We start from the raw sequence: 14,903 nt of genomic DNA, 5'->3' as shown, positions 1-14,903 counted from the left end.
GCATGTGCTGGAGCTGTGAGCAGAACCTGACCCCTGCAGCACCTCTCAAAGGCAGAAAGAACCTGCCCTGTCAGGGATCTCTCTTCCCACCCAAAGCTTCTCCCCACAGCAGCACAGGGAGCTCCCTGGAGAGGCTGTGTGCTGACCCTCACAGGTGGCAGAGTCACTGCCCTGGGCAAACAGCACCATGAGGTACAGGGACACTGCTCTGAATCACAGCCCCAGGCAGACCTTGGTGCACTCCCTGCCTTCACAGCCCTACAGCCCTGTGCTCAAGTGACATACCCAAGAGAAGCATACTCTGATCCTCTGACCATGTGTCAGGGAATTCCTGCCCTGAAGCATCTCCTCCTCCTGCTATGTTCTGCTTACTCCAGGAGAGAGACCATTAAAAATCCTATGAGCCATGTTTTGGTTGGGATGCAGACACCCCCTCCAGGAACCTCAGCAGTATTGCCCTGCAGACAGAGACTCACTGTTTCAAGGGCTGTGAAGATTTCCCCACAATGAGCTCTGCTCCCGCTCCACACTGCCGTTCCCCTCTCGCTGCCTTCTCTCCTCTGCTGTCCGCAGCAGCAGGCAGTGCCCGCAGCCCTGCTGCTCTTGGCACAGGAGCTGCTCCTGCACTCGGCTGTCTCTGGGCAGTGCTGCCAGGCTGCCACGAGCTGCCTCCGTCCCAGGAGCCTGGCCCTGCTCAGGAGCAGAGGAACAGCTGAACTCACCAATTTCTCTGTCCCTTGTGCTCCCTCCTCCTGGGAAATGTGCACGAAGCAACCTAAAAGAATCACACTTGTTGTCCTTTCCTAATGAATGGATAAAAAGGGATTCCAAAGTTGCCATCTGTTTCATCATAGGATGACTATCTATGAAAGTTAGAAGTGTCCCACTCCGGAAGGCCCTAGTTATGAAGCCCCGAATAGGCAGGACACCCAGAAAGGGGCAAGAAGGGGGCACTACACGAGCACCATAATACAGTGCAGTATAATGTAGAGACCCTGGTGGATCATTACAGTGCAAAAAGTTCATACAATTCAGTGCAGACATTTAATTCAGTGACATAGAAATAGGCTGCAGGGCCAAGACAGATGTCTGGCTTGTCCAGCATAACCAGATGTCTCCTCTAGGAGGCACAGCCTGGGATCTATGCTAACCATGTCCAATCCCTCCTACAGGTGAGCGTGCTTCATAACTGGGAGAGGCACCTCACACCAAGGGGTCAGCTCTGGTTTCTGCTCTCCTAAAACTTCTCGCTTTGTTCCCACACAACCTCTTTGCACCCTGGAAAACAGGATGGGGCTAATGATGACCCCAGGATTGGTAGATCACAGTTGGCTCAAGCCCAAGGACATCTTCAGGGGCACCTTCTCCTGCCTGGACATGGGCTCACCTCTGTCCCAGGCCCCAAGGTGCTACAAATTAGCTCCGGCAACAAACCCCTCTCCTGTCGTTCCCTCACAGCCCAGCTCTGTTTCTCCCCGGTCTTGGGCACTGCAGCCTTGGCTCTCTTAGTGGGAACCTCCTCTCACCATTGCATTGACCCCTGCTCTCCATGCCAGCATGGCTCTGCTCTCAAGTGGGGCCATTGCACACAGCGTTTTTGGCTCTTGGTAACAGGTTTCACCAGGACCAATCTGTCTTCTGTGCCACATCCTGATGTTTTGCAGTCCAAATATATGCAAATGCCTGTAGTCTGGCATGGAGACAGAAGCACAAGCTGTCACAGGACCTCAACACCATTGCAATAACTGCGATGCATTATCATCACTCACACAACTGGAGGCCTGCACTGCTGGGGTAAAAGCTCTTCAGGGGAGGCTGTGAGGGAAGAGGAGGAGGGGGCAGGTCCTTTGTGTGGAGGGCAGCTCGGATGTACAAAGTGCTTCCATGGCATGGACAAGGTTTGGGTATGTGCTTGTGGGTGAGCATCAGATGAAGGGTGACATCATCCCGGGAGCTACAGACCATGCAGTCAGGCTGATGAAGTGGATGACATCTTTAAGCAACATGACAAAGTCTGTGGATCATAGGCCCTGGTTCTTACTGGCAGAACAGGTTGGAAGGCTCTTGAATCCCCCTAACATTCCCTGGAAAGGCAAAGACCAGGATGTAAACAGGCCATGAGGTTTCTAGAGTGCGGACACCAGACGCAACAGAGAAGTCTCAGTTAAGGTGGAAGATATGCAACAGTTTGGGTAGCAACAGGATATAAAATACTACTACTGTTAATAAAAATGAAGTGAAAAAATATTAAAAATATAAATATTAAAAAAATAGTGAAGAAACAATGTTCAGCATTGGTACGGGATACTGAGGGAGTCATTTTTTAGAGAGCAATGACAATTTCCCAAGGCTGAAAAATATCTGTGAAATTATTTTCCTCAGCCTCCTTGAGTGCCTTGTTCCTCGTGCTGTAGATGAGGGGGATTCAGTGCAGGCACCACTGTGTACAGAACAGCCACTACCAGATCCAGAGCAGGAGAGGGGACATAGGGGACCTCAGGTAGGCAAACATGCCAGTACTAAGAGAAAAACAGACAATGGACAGGTGCGGGAGGCACATGGAAAAGGCTTTGTGCTGGCCCTGCTCTCAGCACAACAGCAAAGATCTGCTCGTAGGATAAGACTGTGAAAATGAAACAATCAAACATTAAACTGGCACTAATAATAAGATGCCTAACATGGCTGAGGTAGGAGCGTGAGCAGGAGAGCTTGAGGGTCTGAAGGATTTCACACAAGAACTGTCCACAGAGTTCTCTCTACAGAAAGAAAACAGGAAAGTGTTAGCAGTGGGGACAGGAGCAGGTACAGGAGGGCACCTGTAGGAAAACATGTCCCACTGCAGTGCTTGCTGGGCAAGTGCCCCAGGTTATACTGGGTTTCCTACCTCTACACTAATAAATGAATTCCAACACTGACTGTAGGGAAAATCCATCCCGCCTGCACACAGCACGCTGCAAAAAAAGGAGACACATCACAGTAAACTCTAAACTCTGTGCTCTGGTCTCTGAACTCTCACACCCTTCTAGCTCTCCTCCCTTGAATTTCTGCTCACTCTGCCAGATGATATGAACAGGGACTGGTCTAATGAGGTCCTCAGTGTGGATGGACTGCTGGCTACCCAGGCCTAGGGACTTCTGCAGTAGCACCTTTGCTTTCCCAGAGATTGCTTCAAGAAATCTGCCATCCTGCCCTGTCCCGCAGGCTAGGCAGCTGTGATAGTCACAAGCGGCCCCTGTGCCCACCTACAACCCCTGCACATGCACACCCATGGTCCCTACAGCACTGGCATGGCTCTTGGGTGCCTTGTATCCCTTCATTATCTCCTTAACCCTGCTTCGTGGACTCAGGGGGCCAGCAAAGGGGCTGCTGGTGCTGTCCATGGGTCAGAGTGGGCAAAGGCACTTCTGGAGCTTAGAATCATAGAATCATAGAATCATAGAATGCTTAAGGTTGGAAGGGACTTCTAGAGGTCATCTAGTCCAACACCCCTGCAAACGCAGGGTCACCTAGAGCATGTGGCACAGGACTGCATCCAAGTGGATTTTGAAGATGTCCAGAGAAGGAGCCTCCACAACCTCTCTGGGCAGCCTGTTCCAGGGCTCTGTCACCCTCACTGTTAAGAAATTTTTTCTTAAGTTCATGTGGAACTTTTGGTGCTTCATTTTGTGGCCATTACCTCCAGTTCTGACGGTGGCCACCACTGAAAAGAGGCTAGCACCATCCTCCTCACTGCTTGCCTTGAGGTACTTATATACACTGATTAGATCCCCTCTCAGCCTTCTCCAGGCTGAACAGGTCCAGCTCTCTCAGCCTCTCCTCATAGGGCAGATGTTCCAGGCCCCTGGTCATCCTCGTAGCCCTGTGCTGGACTCTCTCCAGCAGCTCCACACCCCTCTTGTACTGTGGAGCCCAGAACTGGACACAATACTCCAGATGCGGCCTCACCAGGGCTGAGTAGAGGGGCAGGATCCCCTCCCTCGACCTGCTGGAGATGCTCTTCTTAATGCAACTCAGGATCCCATGGACCTTCTTGGCCACGAGGGCACACTGCTGCCTCATGGTCAACTTGTCATCCACCATGACACCCAGGTCTTTCTCCGCAGAGGTGCTCTCCAGAAGATCGGTCCCCAGCCTGTACTGGTGTCTGCGATTATTCCTCCCCAGGTGCAGGACCTTGAACTTGGCCTTGTTGAATTTCATGAGGTTTTTCACCACCCAGCTGTCCAGTCTGTCTAGGTCTGTCCACATCTGGGCATGTACTGATGCTAGAAGGAGAAACATGTCCTAAAGATTCATGGTTTAATTCTGCATTTCAGATACCCTAATTCATATTGCTTTATTGTACCCTCATACCCTCATACCAACTTATTACAAGCTGAAAATGGAGAGGATGAAGAGCGAAGGACTTTTTTCCCCACCCCACTCCTTCTCTCCCCCTCCAGCTTTTTTTTTTTTTTTTTTTCAGGAGCTGGAGGAGGACCTGGAGCTTAGGCCACAGCAAGGCAGTAAGGCTGCAGGTTATCACATTTCATTTGGAAGGAGACTGTTCCCATCTGCCGAACTGATGGGCACCAACCAGCTGGCTAAGCTGCTGAGGACAGCCTTAAATAGGGAGCGAGTCTGGGCAGAAGAAGACTCCAGCAAGAGTGAGGAATTGATGGCCTGGGATGGCAGGGAAATGTGCAGGAGATGGAGACAAAGGAAACCCTGGAGAGAGCAGCAGGATACAGGGAGCTCTGCTTAGGGATGGACAGAGATTCAGTCAGGATTGTAGGGATGAGGATTGGCAGGCAGAGCAAGAGCAGTGGCCTTATGTAGATCTCTGCTACGGATCTCCACCAAAGCACTATGATGAGATTGCCATGCTCTTCCTCAAAACACTGTGATGGGGTCTCTCTCCATGGTCTCCACCAGGGCATCATGAGGGATCCATAGCTCCCACAAAGGCATTATGATAGGGTCTCCATGGTCTCTACCAAGATGAGGTATCCACCAGGGCATTGTGACGTGGTCCTCATTGTCTCCACCAAGACATCGTTATGGGGTCTGCATGGTCTCCCCCAGGGCTTTGTAATGGGGTCTCCATGGTCTCCACCAGGACATTGTAGTGGGATCCCTGTAATCTTCAGAAAGACATGATGGGGTCTCCATGAAGACATGGTGATAGATCTCTATGGTCTGCACTAGGACGTGATGATAGGCTCCCCATAGAAACCATAAGGGCTTTGTGATGGCAGTGGCTTCATGCCCATAAGGCCATTGTGAGGGGGTGGTCCCCATGGTGACCATGTCCTTCTTGGGGGCAAATATCCCAGGATCCCCACTCTGAGGAGAGCAGCTCCATCGGGAGGGAGCAGCTCTCCTTGGTGCCACTGTCAGGTCCCCATGAGAGGATCCTGAACATGGACAAGGAGCCGCAGGCGAATGCCTCCTCCCAGCCCACAGATGGGCTCTCAGGTTTGCAGGAGAGCGGGAGCGAGGTGAGCAGTGGGGCTGAAGGGAGAGGCAGGCAGAGGGGATGGCACCAACACGGAGAGCACAAGGATGGTGTCGAAGGGGAGCTGGGATGAGGGAAGAGCTAGGAGCTCTTCTGGGGAGGACTCATTTCTTCCTGGCCATGGCCTTTGCTTTAACTGGGGTAGATTTCTTTTGGGCAAAGTCAGCCACGTGAAAAGAGTGCATTTCCTTGAAGCTGGTCCCCCGACTTTCCACATCGGTCAGGAGAGGACAATACCTCTGAGTGTGACGTGCCCTGTGCAGGGACAGCTGTGGGCAGGGAGGCTTTTCTGAGTGCTGGGCTCTGAGTGGGACAAGGAAACCTTCTATTTAATGCTATAAGCCTTATTGTAACAGAAATTTTAGAAAATGTCTTAAAAAAAAAAGCTGTAAAGAAATTAAGAGAAAGAATTAAAGCAAGTAAATGCTTTGTTTTACTTCCCACTGTTATTCATTGATCTGTTTTAGCATCCTAGAGTTCAGCATGATCTTTTTTTCATGAAAAAGCTCATGAAAGGCAGAGTCTTGAACATCTGGTGCCATTCCAGGTGCCGTAGTCCCCTGTCCCCAGCCTCCCTCTGCAGCTCTGAGGGGCTCTGCTCTCCCACAGATCCCTGCGAGAGCTCTCAGGCCCACGCAGGTCACTCAGAGACACTGGGACATCTCCAAGTCCCACTGGGTGCTGGTGCTCGGACACTTGAGCTCTGCCTGCAAACATGAAGGGCTGTTTTCAATGTCCTCCAGTGATGAAAGAGTGGAAATCTTCTGGAAGTTTCTGAATCTGCTGTGAAAAAATATTTATCTGCCCTTGCCTTTTAGTGTCCACTGCTCTCTCTATTGGACCGTAGAGGAAATCTCTGTGATTGCACCCATATTTTCTATGTCTTGAATACATTAATCATTTCTGCAGCCCCTCTGGGCAGCCCCTCTCCCAGCACAGCACTCACCCCCACTCCAGGCATGTTCTGCCCCTGGATGTCTCCTGTGCTCCATGGTGGCTACATAGCCCCTTCCAGCAGGACGGGCATCTGTCCCATCTCTGTAATGAGTGGGACTGTCCTCAGCAGATCCCTCCTGAGCACTCACCATCTCCAGGGGCCTGGGCACCCACAAGTGACACCTAAATCCAGTCCTCTTTCTGACGAATTTAGATATTTGTGTACAAATAGGCTTATCCAAAATAGAACAGCCAAACCACCTCAAACAGCTATGAAATCACTTTCGAAGAGTGGTGTGCTGCTTATCGCTGTTGGAATATCCCCAAGTAAACCCATTTCCTCTGTGCATCCTTAAGCTCCTTGTTCCTCACGCTGTAGATGCAGGCACCACCAAGCACAAAGCGGCCAGGGCCAGATCTAGAGCTGGGGAGGAGATGGAGGGGACTTCAGGTAAGCAAAGGTGCCAGTGCTGACCAAGAGGGAGACCATGGCTAGGTGTGGGAGGCACATGGAAAAGCCTCCCATGTAGCCTGGGATGCAGCCAGGTGCAAAGGGAGATGCACAAGTTGCCACAGGAGTGCCATGTAGTTAGAAGAAGGGAGATGTGGTGAGATCATTTGAATGGCTACATTCCTTCAAGGGCAGCATGATATTCTAGATGAGAGACCACCAGGGAAGATGAGCAAGGGGAAATCATAGAATCATAGAACGCTTAAGGTTGGAAGGGACCTCTGGAGGTCGTCTAGTCCAACCCCCCTGCGCACATAAGGTCACCTAGAGCACATGGGACAGGACGTGGGTCACGTGGGAGTAGAGGGGCAGGATCACCTCCCTCCACCTTCTGGAGACGCTCTTCTTAACGCACCCCAGGATCCCATTGGCCTTCTTGGCCAAGAGGGCACACTGCTGCCTCACAATCAACTTATTGTCCACCTTGACACCCAGGTCCTTCTCTGCAGAGCTGCTCTCCAGAAGGTCAGTCCCCAGCCTGTACTGGTGTCTGCAGGTTATTTCTCCCCAGGTGCAGGACCTTGCACTTGGCCTTGTTGAATTTCATGAGGTTTTTCACCACCCAGTTGTTCAGTCTGTCCAGGTCCCTCTGGATGGCAGTGCAGCCCTCTGGGGTATCAGCTACTCCTCCAGTTTCGTATCATCAGCAGACTTGCTGAGGATGCCAAGCAGAATGGACAGCCTGGATACAGGGAGCTCTTCCATAGGATGGACAAAGGCAAGAAGCTATGGAAGGTGGAGGACCTCAGGAAAGGCAGCCATTAATTAAGCATTTATCAAGAATGCTCTATACAAACAGTTGGTAAAATTAGGAAACATCTCTGGAGCTCAGCTTGACTACACAGGGAACTAGCATGTGGTCTTCAAGTCAATAAGGCAGCATGTGGAAAGGGGAAGAGGCTGCAAAGGAGGAAGCCACAAAAATTGTCCAGCACAGTAAGGATGGTTTGATGAAAGCCAAATCTCCCTGCTCCTGCTTCAGTAAGAGTAAATAATGAAGACTCACTCTTCTTCACTTCCTCAACAGGGTTTCATGCACTGTGCTACTTAAGATAGAGGTGATAGGCCAGAAAAGAGCAGAGGTGCCCTTAGCACAGATCCTCCTGAGAACTTTATCTAGGAGTCTGCTTCCTGCCTTACTTCATGGCCATGGTGAAAGTAGTGCACGAACATGGTGCTGCCAAATTAGAAGAATGAAAATGTATTTCATAAGGTTAAAAACTGCCTGAAGTTTTGGAAAAGGCAATCTTTGTTATTCTTCGGGAATGTTCTCACTTATGGCTATAATCTGCTTTAGGGGATGTATTCAATTTGATTACATAGAGAGGCCGGTGCTGCTGGAGATGTTCTATGTTCATTGTATTCCCCTGCAGTGCTGAAAATTTTGGAGGCAGTTCCCGCAGGCTCTTAGCTTGTCATTAGGAAATATATCTGAAATAAAAAGTCTGTTAAGAGCACTTATTTCCCTCCTTTGACTAGAAAGGAAAGTCCAGATAACTGGATTTGACAGAGACATCTGTCCGGATGGGGTCTGACATTGGGCGGAATCTCCCTCCTCATATACACCCTTTCACCAATCCCTCACATTTCTCTACAAGGCTGATTAAGCTGAACTTTTTGAAAGACAGCTTTGATTCAGATGATCTGCACATCTGCACTTTCCATTTTTTTTTTTAAGTCTTCCTCCTCCCCTTGCTCTTTATCGTTCAGACACCTCTCAACTCTTCCCTTGCTGCTTTGAGCTTCAGGGAGTCTTTCAGGAGTCTCTTGTTGTCTCCTAACCAGCTCCTTCACCATGTGTCTATCCAGCCTTTTTTTATCTAGTTGTGAAAAACACTTCAAGGAAGGTTATTCCTTGTAGGCTGTGGAGCTCCTTGGAAGCAATCAGTACACAACTAGCAGTTGAGAAGTGTGTTTTGTTTCCTGTTGACACAGGATCCAGGTTATTTTGTTTCATCACACTTAACATTTCTGCCTGTTTGCCACTAGTTCAGGTGGGAATTTGGTGCACATGATCTATAACATTCAGTTCCTGGAATGGAAAAACAGTTTGATTTTAAGCAGAGTGATCCAAGTCCCCAGTGGCTGATGAGGGAACTGGCAGGGCTGGGAAGCTGGGCAGGAATCTTCTGCATACAGGTCTCCCCTCAGAAATACTGCTTTTCACATGTGTCCAGACTTCACTGGGAGGCACTCTAGGAAGTGGAGAAAGTGCCTGATTCAGAACATGGGAAAAAATAAGAAAGCTGAAAAAAAACAGCTATCTTTCTTTTTTCAGGTGCTCAGTGAGATCTGCCTATTTTTAATACACTCCATTCCAATTAGCTACAGCAGACTTGAAGATTGAAGAAAATTATGGCAAGAATCATGGCTCCTGAGGGGTTTTGCATTTCACTGATCACTTGGGAGTAGTTGGAGCTGAGTCCATGAACCTCTGATGGTGGGAGGAGTCTGAAGAAACTTCTCAAAAAGTTCAAGTCAGGAGCACATCCTTAAGTTTCTTGGAGGGTTAATGGGTCTCACTGTGGTTCATTACCAAGGAAAGCCTCCCCAGGGACTGATTAGAGCAGAGAGTTGGAAGCCATGATTACAGATAGGAAAAGGCAACGTGCAGGTTCCTCTGATACCAAGTCAACCCTTCATGTGTGTTTTCAAGCAGAATGACCAAATAGAGGTGCCCAGTCCCTGAGTACAGACATCCTTTCCATCATGCTTTGCCCAAGGCTTTTGGTTGGAGCAGTGTCTGGGTGGGGGTATTCAAGGCCTCGGGCAGGACACTGATACAGGACACCTTGTATGCCTGGGGAAAAGCAGGCACAGAGGCCCTGTTGCCAGAAGGAAGAAGTTTCTTCTCCTAGGCCTCAATGGCAGACACACCAGCCATGGCCAAGAGGACATAGACCTAGTTCTTGAGGAGGTTTTCGGCACTGACCTCGGCTGTCTCCTCCTTGGGCTCTCCTACACTTTCCCATGCCTGTGTCTGTTTCCCTGCAGCCTGTAGACACCCAGGCTGCTTCCCCACCTTGTTCTCATCCCAGCATCTCTCTGTCTTTTCCCATGTCTCGCTGTCCTTAGTGACTGTTCTTTGAAGGCATGGCTTGATCTCAGGTCCAAACCAGGTGACCTGTTGCACCACAGTACTGCTCTTAAGTGACATTTCTCTTTTATTCAAGTCAAGTCGGTACCTCAAGCTGCAGTTGGTGGTTCTTTCCCCTTCTCAAACTCTTTCCCACTACCAGAACAACTTCCATCATCCCCGAAACCACCCTGCAGGCAGTCACAGGCTCCTGCTCTGTTCCCATTAGCTGTGGCACTTGAGCAGGGTAAAGAACCTCATGGCCCTCAGCTTCTCTATGCAGGCCATGTGTTTACCAGGCCTGAAAAGCAACCTCACAACAATAGAAGGGCCTGACTCTGGGGATGCCATGTCAGGTGCTGACCCACAGACAAAAAGAAAAAAAAAAAGATTTTTTTCAGCAGAACCCTTAACTTCTTTGCACTGAATAAACCCAAATCCTCTCCTCACAGGATGGCCAAGTGATGCTTCAGCCCCCAACCTTCTTGGAGGCCTGAGACTGAACTCACTTCACGTGATGAGCAGAGAGCCCCAGTTGGATGCAGTATCTAGAGGTACTCTAATGAGTACAGAGTAGGGGGACTCCTGTTCATGCAGTCCAGGACACTGTGGCCTCCAAAGCATGTTGCTGGCTCACTGCCCACAAAGGTCCTCCAAAGAGCTGCTGCCCAGCTACACATTCCCCAGCCCATATCACTGGGAGGGTTGATCTATCCTAAGACAGGACCTGGTTTTTGTCCTTATTGTAACACCATCCCTTCAAAGTAGACAATACTATCCTGTGTAGCCAAGCTGATTTCCCATGGTGTCTTCTAGTTTTAATGAGCATCGGAATGGACCATCCTTGTGCTGGGTGGCTGTGGTCCTTAAATACCTTCTAGGTATTTAGGCTCCATTGCCCTTCAGATTGTCAAATTCCCTCACCCGGAGGGAGCCTACACAAGCTCTCACCCAGACCTTGATCCACGCCATGCAAGAGCTCCTTCCATCTGAGCTGTCCCTTCACATCAAGGACATCCACCCCATCCTGCTCTTCCCCCCTAACCTTCCTGCCTGCGGAGCTTGTCCTGTGCCATCACAGTCCTCTAGTCATGTGAGTGGTCTCAAAGCATCTCCATTATTCCAACTGCCTTTCAATGCAGTGACAGTTCGTGCCTCTCCATCTGCTCCCCCCTGTGACCCAGCCTGCATGCACTTGTGTGGGATATTGGGGTTGGAAAGCCTCAGCTGTGGCACAGAGAAGAGATCTGCAATGGTGCAACCTGTTACGAAGAGTCAAGGACACTCGGTGTGCAACTGCCCAACTTGGCAGCAGGGACATGCTTGTGTAGAGAGTGCTTGTCAAGGTTATGCTGAAAGGAGGTTCCCACAAAGAGAGCAAAATCTGTAATGCCCAAGGTCAGGGAGAAACAGGAGAGGGATTTGCTTCCTAGGGGTAATTAATGGCACCTTGGGCCTGTGACAGAGGTGAACCCCCCTCCAGAAGGACAAGGTGCCACTGAAGAAGTACCTGGATCTGGGTAGCCTGTGATTTGCCACACTGAGATCATCATTAGCCCATTTCCCTCATGTAAGTGTGGGATGAGTTTCCACTGAGGGAGAGCTATAAGGGTGTGGCAACTAGAGTAGAGACCTTGATGTGATGTGGCTCTCCCGTTTATGAAGCATGCTTGGCTGGAGATAAGGAGGACTTGGCCTTAGGCAATGGTGGCATCCTGTTGATTGGATACCGGTAAGAAACATGAGTCACTGTAGGCCTCTTGCCAGCCACCACTCCAAAAGGACATGGCTTTCGTAAAGGTCCCATGCTGTATCTGCTAAAACCAGGTGATTGTGCAGGACATCCCACACACCCCACATGTCCCTGCAGGTCTCTTTCTGTGTCACTGAATCAAGTGCCTGCTCTGAATAACATTAACTGTTTGCAGGGTGTGCATGAGTGTCAGCTGCCTGGTGAGAGGAACTCTGGCGGCAGTCAGCATCTGTCTCATTTCAGGGAATCCCTGGAAACGAAGGATGGGAATGAGGTGGCCACAGGAACACATGGTGACATTGGATGAGACGGAGGTGGTGCTAGTGTCTGCTGGCTCTGATGGAGCAGCTGGGAGACCCGTATCTTTCTAGATCATGAGTTGGGGGCCAAGTGGGGAATTTCCATGGCCATCAGAAATAACCCCAGATGACCAATACTCCTAGAGCAGCACCCACTATGAAGCTGGGACACAAATAGGTCCTTATGATGCAAGACCATAATGTCATCTGTCAGACTCTTCATCCAATGACATAAAAATAGACCTGAAGGGCCATGTCAGATGCCTGGGACATCCTGCACAACTGCATGTTTCTGGCAGATAGAGCCTGGTACTCCCAGGAAAGTCATGTCCTTTTGCAGTGGTGCTGGGCAAGTGCCCTAGGGTGTCCTCCTTGACCCACCTGTGCCCAAACAAATGAGTCCCACCTCTGCCTTTAGGCACAGTCTGCACTGTCCACATGCAAGCATGATGCTCTAATGGGATGCATATCACACAAAGGTCTTCTCTCGTGTCCCTGGGCTCTTGAAACCTTCTAATTCTCTTCTCTGTCACCCTCTTTTCGGAACAAGGACAGTGTTAATGATGTCCACATGGTCACTGCAATACAGCCCAAGCCAGGACCTTCTTCACTGGTGCATTGTCCTTCCTGGACATCAAATCAGCTCTGTCCCAGGCCCCAACGGGCTGCAGAGGGAGCTCAGGGAGCAAAACCCTCTCTTGCCAGGCCTGGGCGATCCAACTCTGTTTCCCCCTACCCTGGACTCTGCAGGCTTTGCTATCTTAGTGGGAATCTCCTCTCACCATCACATTGACACCTGCTCTGCATGACAGCATGCCCGTGCTCTGAAGTGCAGCCACTGCAAACGCTGTGTCCTTGGCCCTTGGTAGAACAAGTTTCACCATCACCAACCTGTTCTCTGTGCCATAGCGAAGGCTCTGCAACTGAAACCTGCACAAGTGCATAAAGCCTGGGACTGAGAAAGGAGCAAATGGAGGTGCTCATCCGACTGAGACATTGTTGCTGGAATAGCTGGGATGTGGTGGAATCTCACACATGATTATAGAGCCTGTACAGTGGCAGGGTACGAGATCTTCAGGATGGACCGCAGGAAGATGAGCAAGGGGGCTGCCCTTGGTGTGAATGAGCAGCTCAAATGTGTGGAGCTCTTTGAACACAAGGGCTAGGGCTTGGGTGTGAGCTTGTAGGTGACAAGGGCGAGACCACAGTGGGAGTGACCAACCACCCAGGCAGGGTGAGGAGATGGGTACAGTCTCTTTTAAGCAATGTGAACAAGTGTGTGGCTGAAAGGGCACCTGAAGTACACACAGCCTCCCTGCACTGGCTCCCAGGCTGTGGAGATAGTTGTTCTCCAGGGCTGGCTGGCTCATGCAATGACCTCCCAGGAGCTGGAAGAGGACCTAGAAGGCAGCAGTGCCCTGGTCCCCAGCACATGTCAGAACCTTCACCTCACAAACCACAGAGGACTCATGTCCCTCCTCCCTGCAGTCCTCCCAGTGACCAACCCCTCCCCAAAAGGCTGAGGGGAGCCTGAGGCCTCCTTGTCCACCCAGCAGGCATGTCCCAGGTGGACTCCCATCAACACTGCCAGCTGCTTGTTCCCAAGTGCCTGTCCCAGGAATCGTTCTCCGGGGGGGACTGCTCACTTGTCCCAGCCACAGGCATGGCAGGGCCAAGAGGATGTTCTTCCAGCATTGCCTTGAACAAGCGGCTTGTGAGGACCAGGAATGGCTAGGCCCCATGCATGTCCCTACAGCCAGCTGTAGGGAGCAGCTTGGGGACGTGGTTTAGTTCAGCACCGAGAAAGTGTGGGTGCAGCAGCAGGGCTGGCCATCACTGGTGCTGGTGGGGCAGGGCTGGGAGAGCTCTTGGCAGGTTCCCTTCTCCCAGGGGAACATGGGGGCTTCCATGTGTGCCCATCCCCACACCCGCACATGGCTCCCTGGCTCCACTGTGCAGACAGCACCCAGGGCAGGGTGCTCAGCCCTGGAGAAATGTCCCTCTGACATGGTCCCCATGACAGCCTGCACTGCCCTGTCCCCCCACAAACCCTGCTGGGCCCCAGCCTTGTACCACGTTGGGGCTGGTGCAGAGCCGTCCTTGGCCTCTGAGCTGGGAGGGAGGCTGGGCAGGGCCGGCTGGTCCTCTGGCTACAGGCACCGAGGCCGGCAGGAAGGAGCTGCCCAGGCAGCCAAACACTGACACTGAAGGCGACCTCAGTGACTCTCCAGGCTCCCTTCCCTGGACCTCCTGGGACTGCAGAGCTCTCCCTAACCTGGACATTCATTGCTTTAGCCCTTTCCATTTGGGTGGCTCCCCTTGAGTTCCTGAAGCTTCATTCACTGTTAGGAACACGGTGCCCTTGGAGATGCCCTGTGCTCTCCTGGAGGCTCCATATCCATCTTCAGCCCTGTGACATGGAACATAGTGCTTGACCATTCACCACCTGCAGGAGCTCTGAGCGCCCACAGGTGAGAATTGAATCCATCCCTTCTTCCCTAACACATCATCCATGAGACCATTGCTGAAGGCCCTGAAGAGCCCTGAGAAAGAAACAGATAGTTTGATGGTGAAAGTCCCTGAGCACATTTTAGAATCTGACTTTGGAAGGAGAGGCCAACCATTAAGTACTGCAGTGAGGAAATCCACTTTTATTTGGGCAAAGCCAGGACTGACACAGAGACACAGGCACAGACATATTTACAGCAGGTATGGCAATTACACAGAGTGGGTTCATGCTTCTGGCAAAGCAGGACGCATTCAAAAAATTAAGTAAAAAATCATTATAAACACAGAGAGAATGCTCAAAGCACAGAACTATCTGAGATGCA

The 14,903-nt window shown here is 50.9% G+C and overlaps 1 protein-coding gene across 1 annotated transcript in view; it reads right to left on the bottom strand.

The window, feature by feature from the left end:
* LOC148592954 (olfactory receptor 14C36-like) overlaps window positions 1-13,737 on the bottom strand; it is a 29,987-nt gene extending 16,250 nt beyond the window's left edge. Inside the window, exon 1 of the mRNA XM_088533005.1 lies at window positions 13,719-13,737. Coding sequence (XP_088389131.1) covers window positions 13,719-13,737 — 19 coding nt within the window. The remainder of the gene's footprint in view (window positions 1-13,718) is intronic.
* Window positions 13,738-14,903: the final 1,166 nt, after the last annotated feature.

The sequence above is a fragment of the Tinamus guttatus genome, unplaced genomic scaffold (assembly GCF_059628265.1).
Source record: "Tinamus guttatus ecotype Peru unplaced genomic scaffold, ASM5962826v1 Tinamus_guttatus_pri_ptg000474l, whole genome shotgun sequence".
Taxonomy (NCBI): Eukaryota; Metazoa; Chordata; class Aves; order Tinamiformes; family Tinamidae; genus Tinamus; species Tinamus guttatus.
This window is presented reverse-complemented; position numbering and strand designations above follow the sequence as displayed.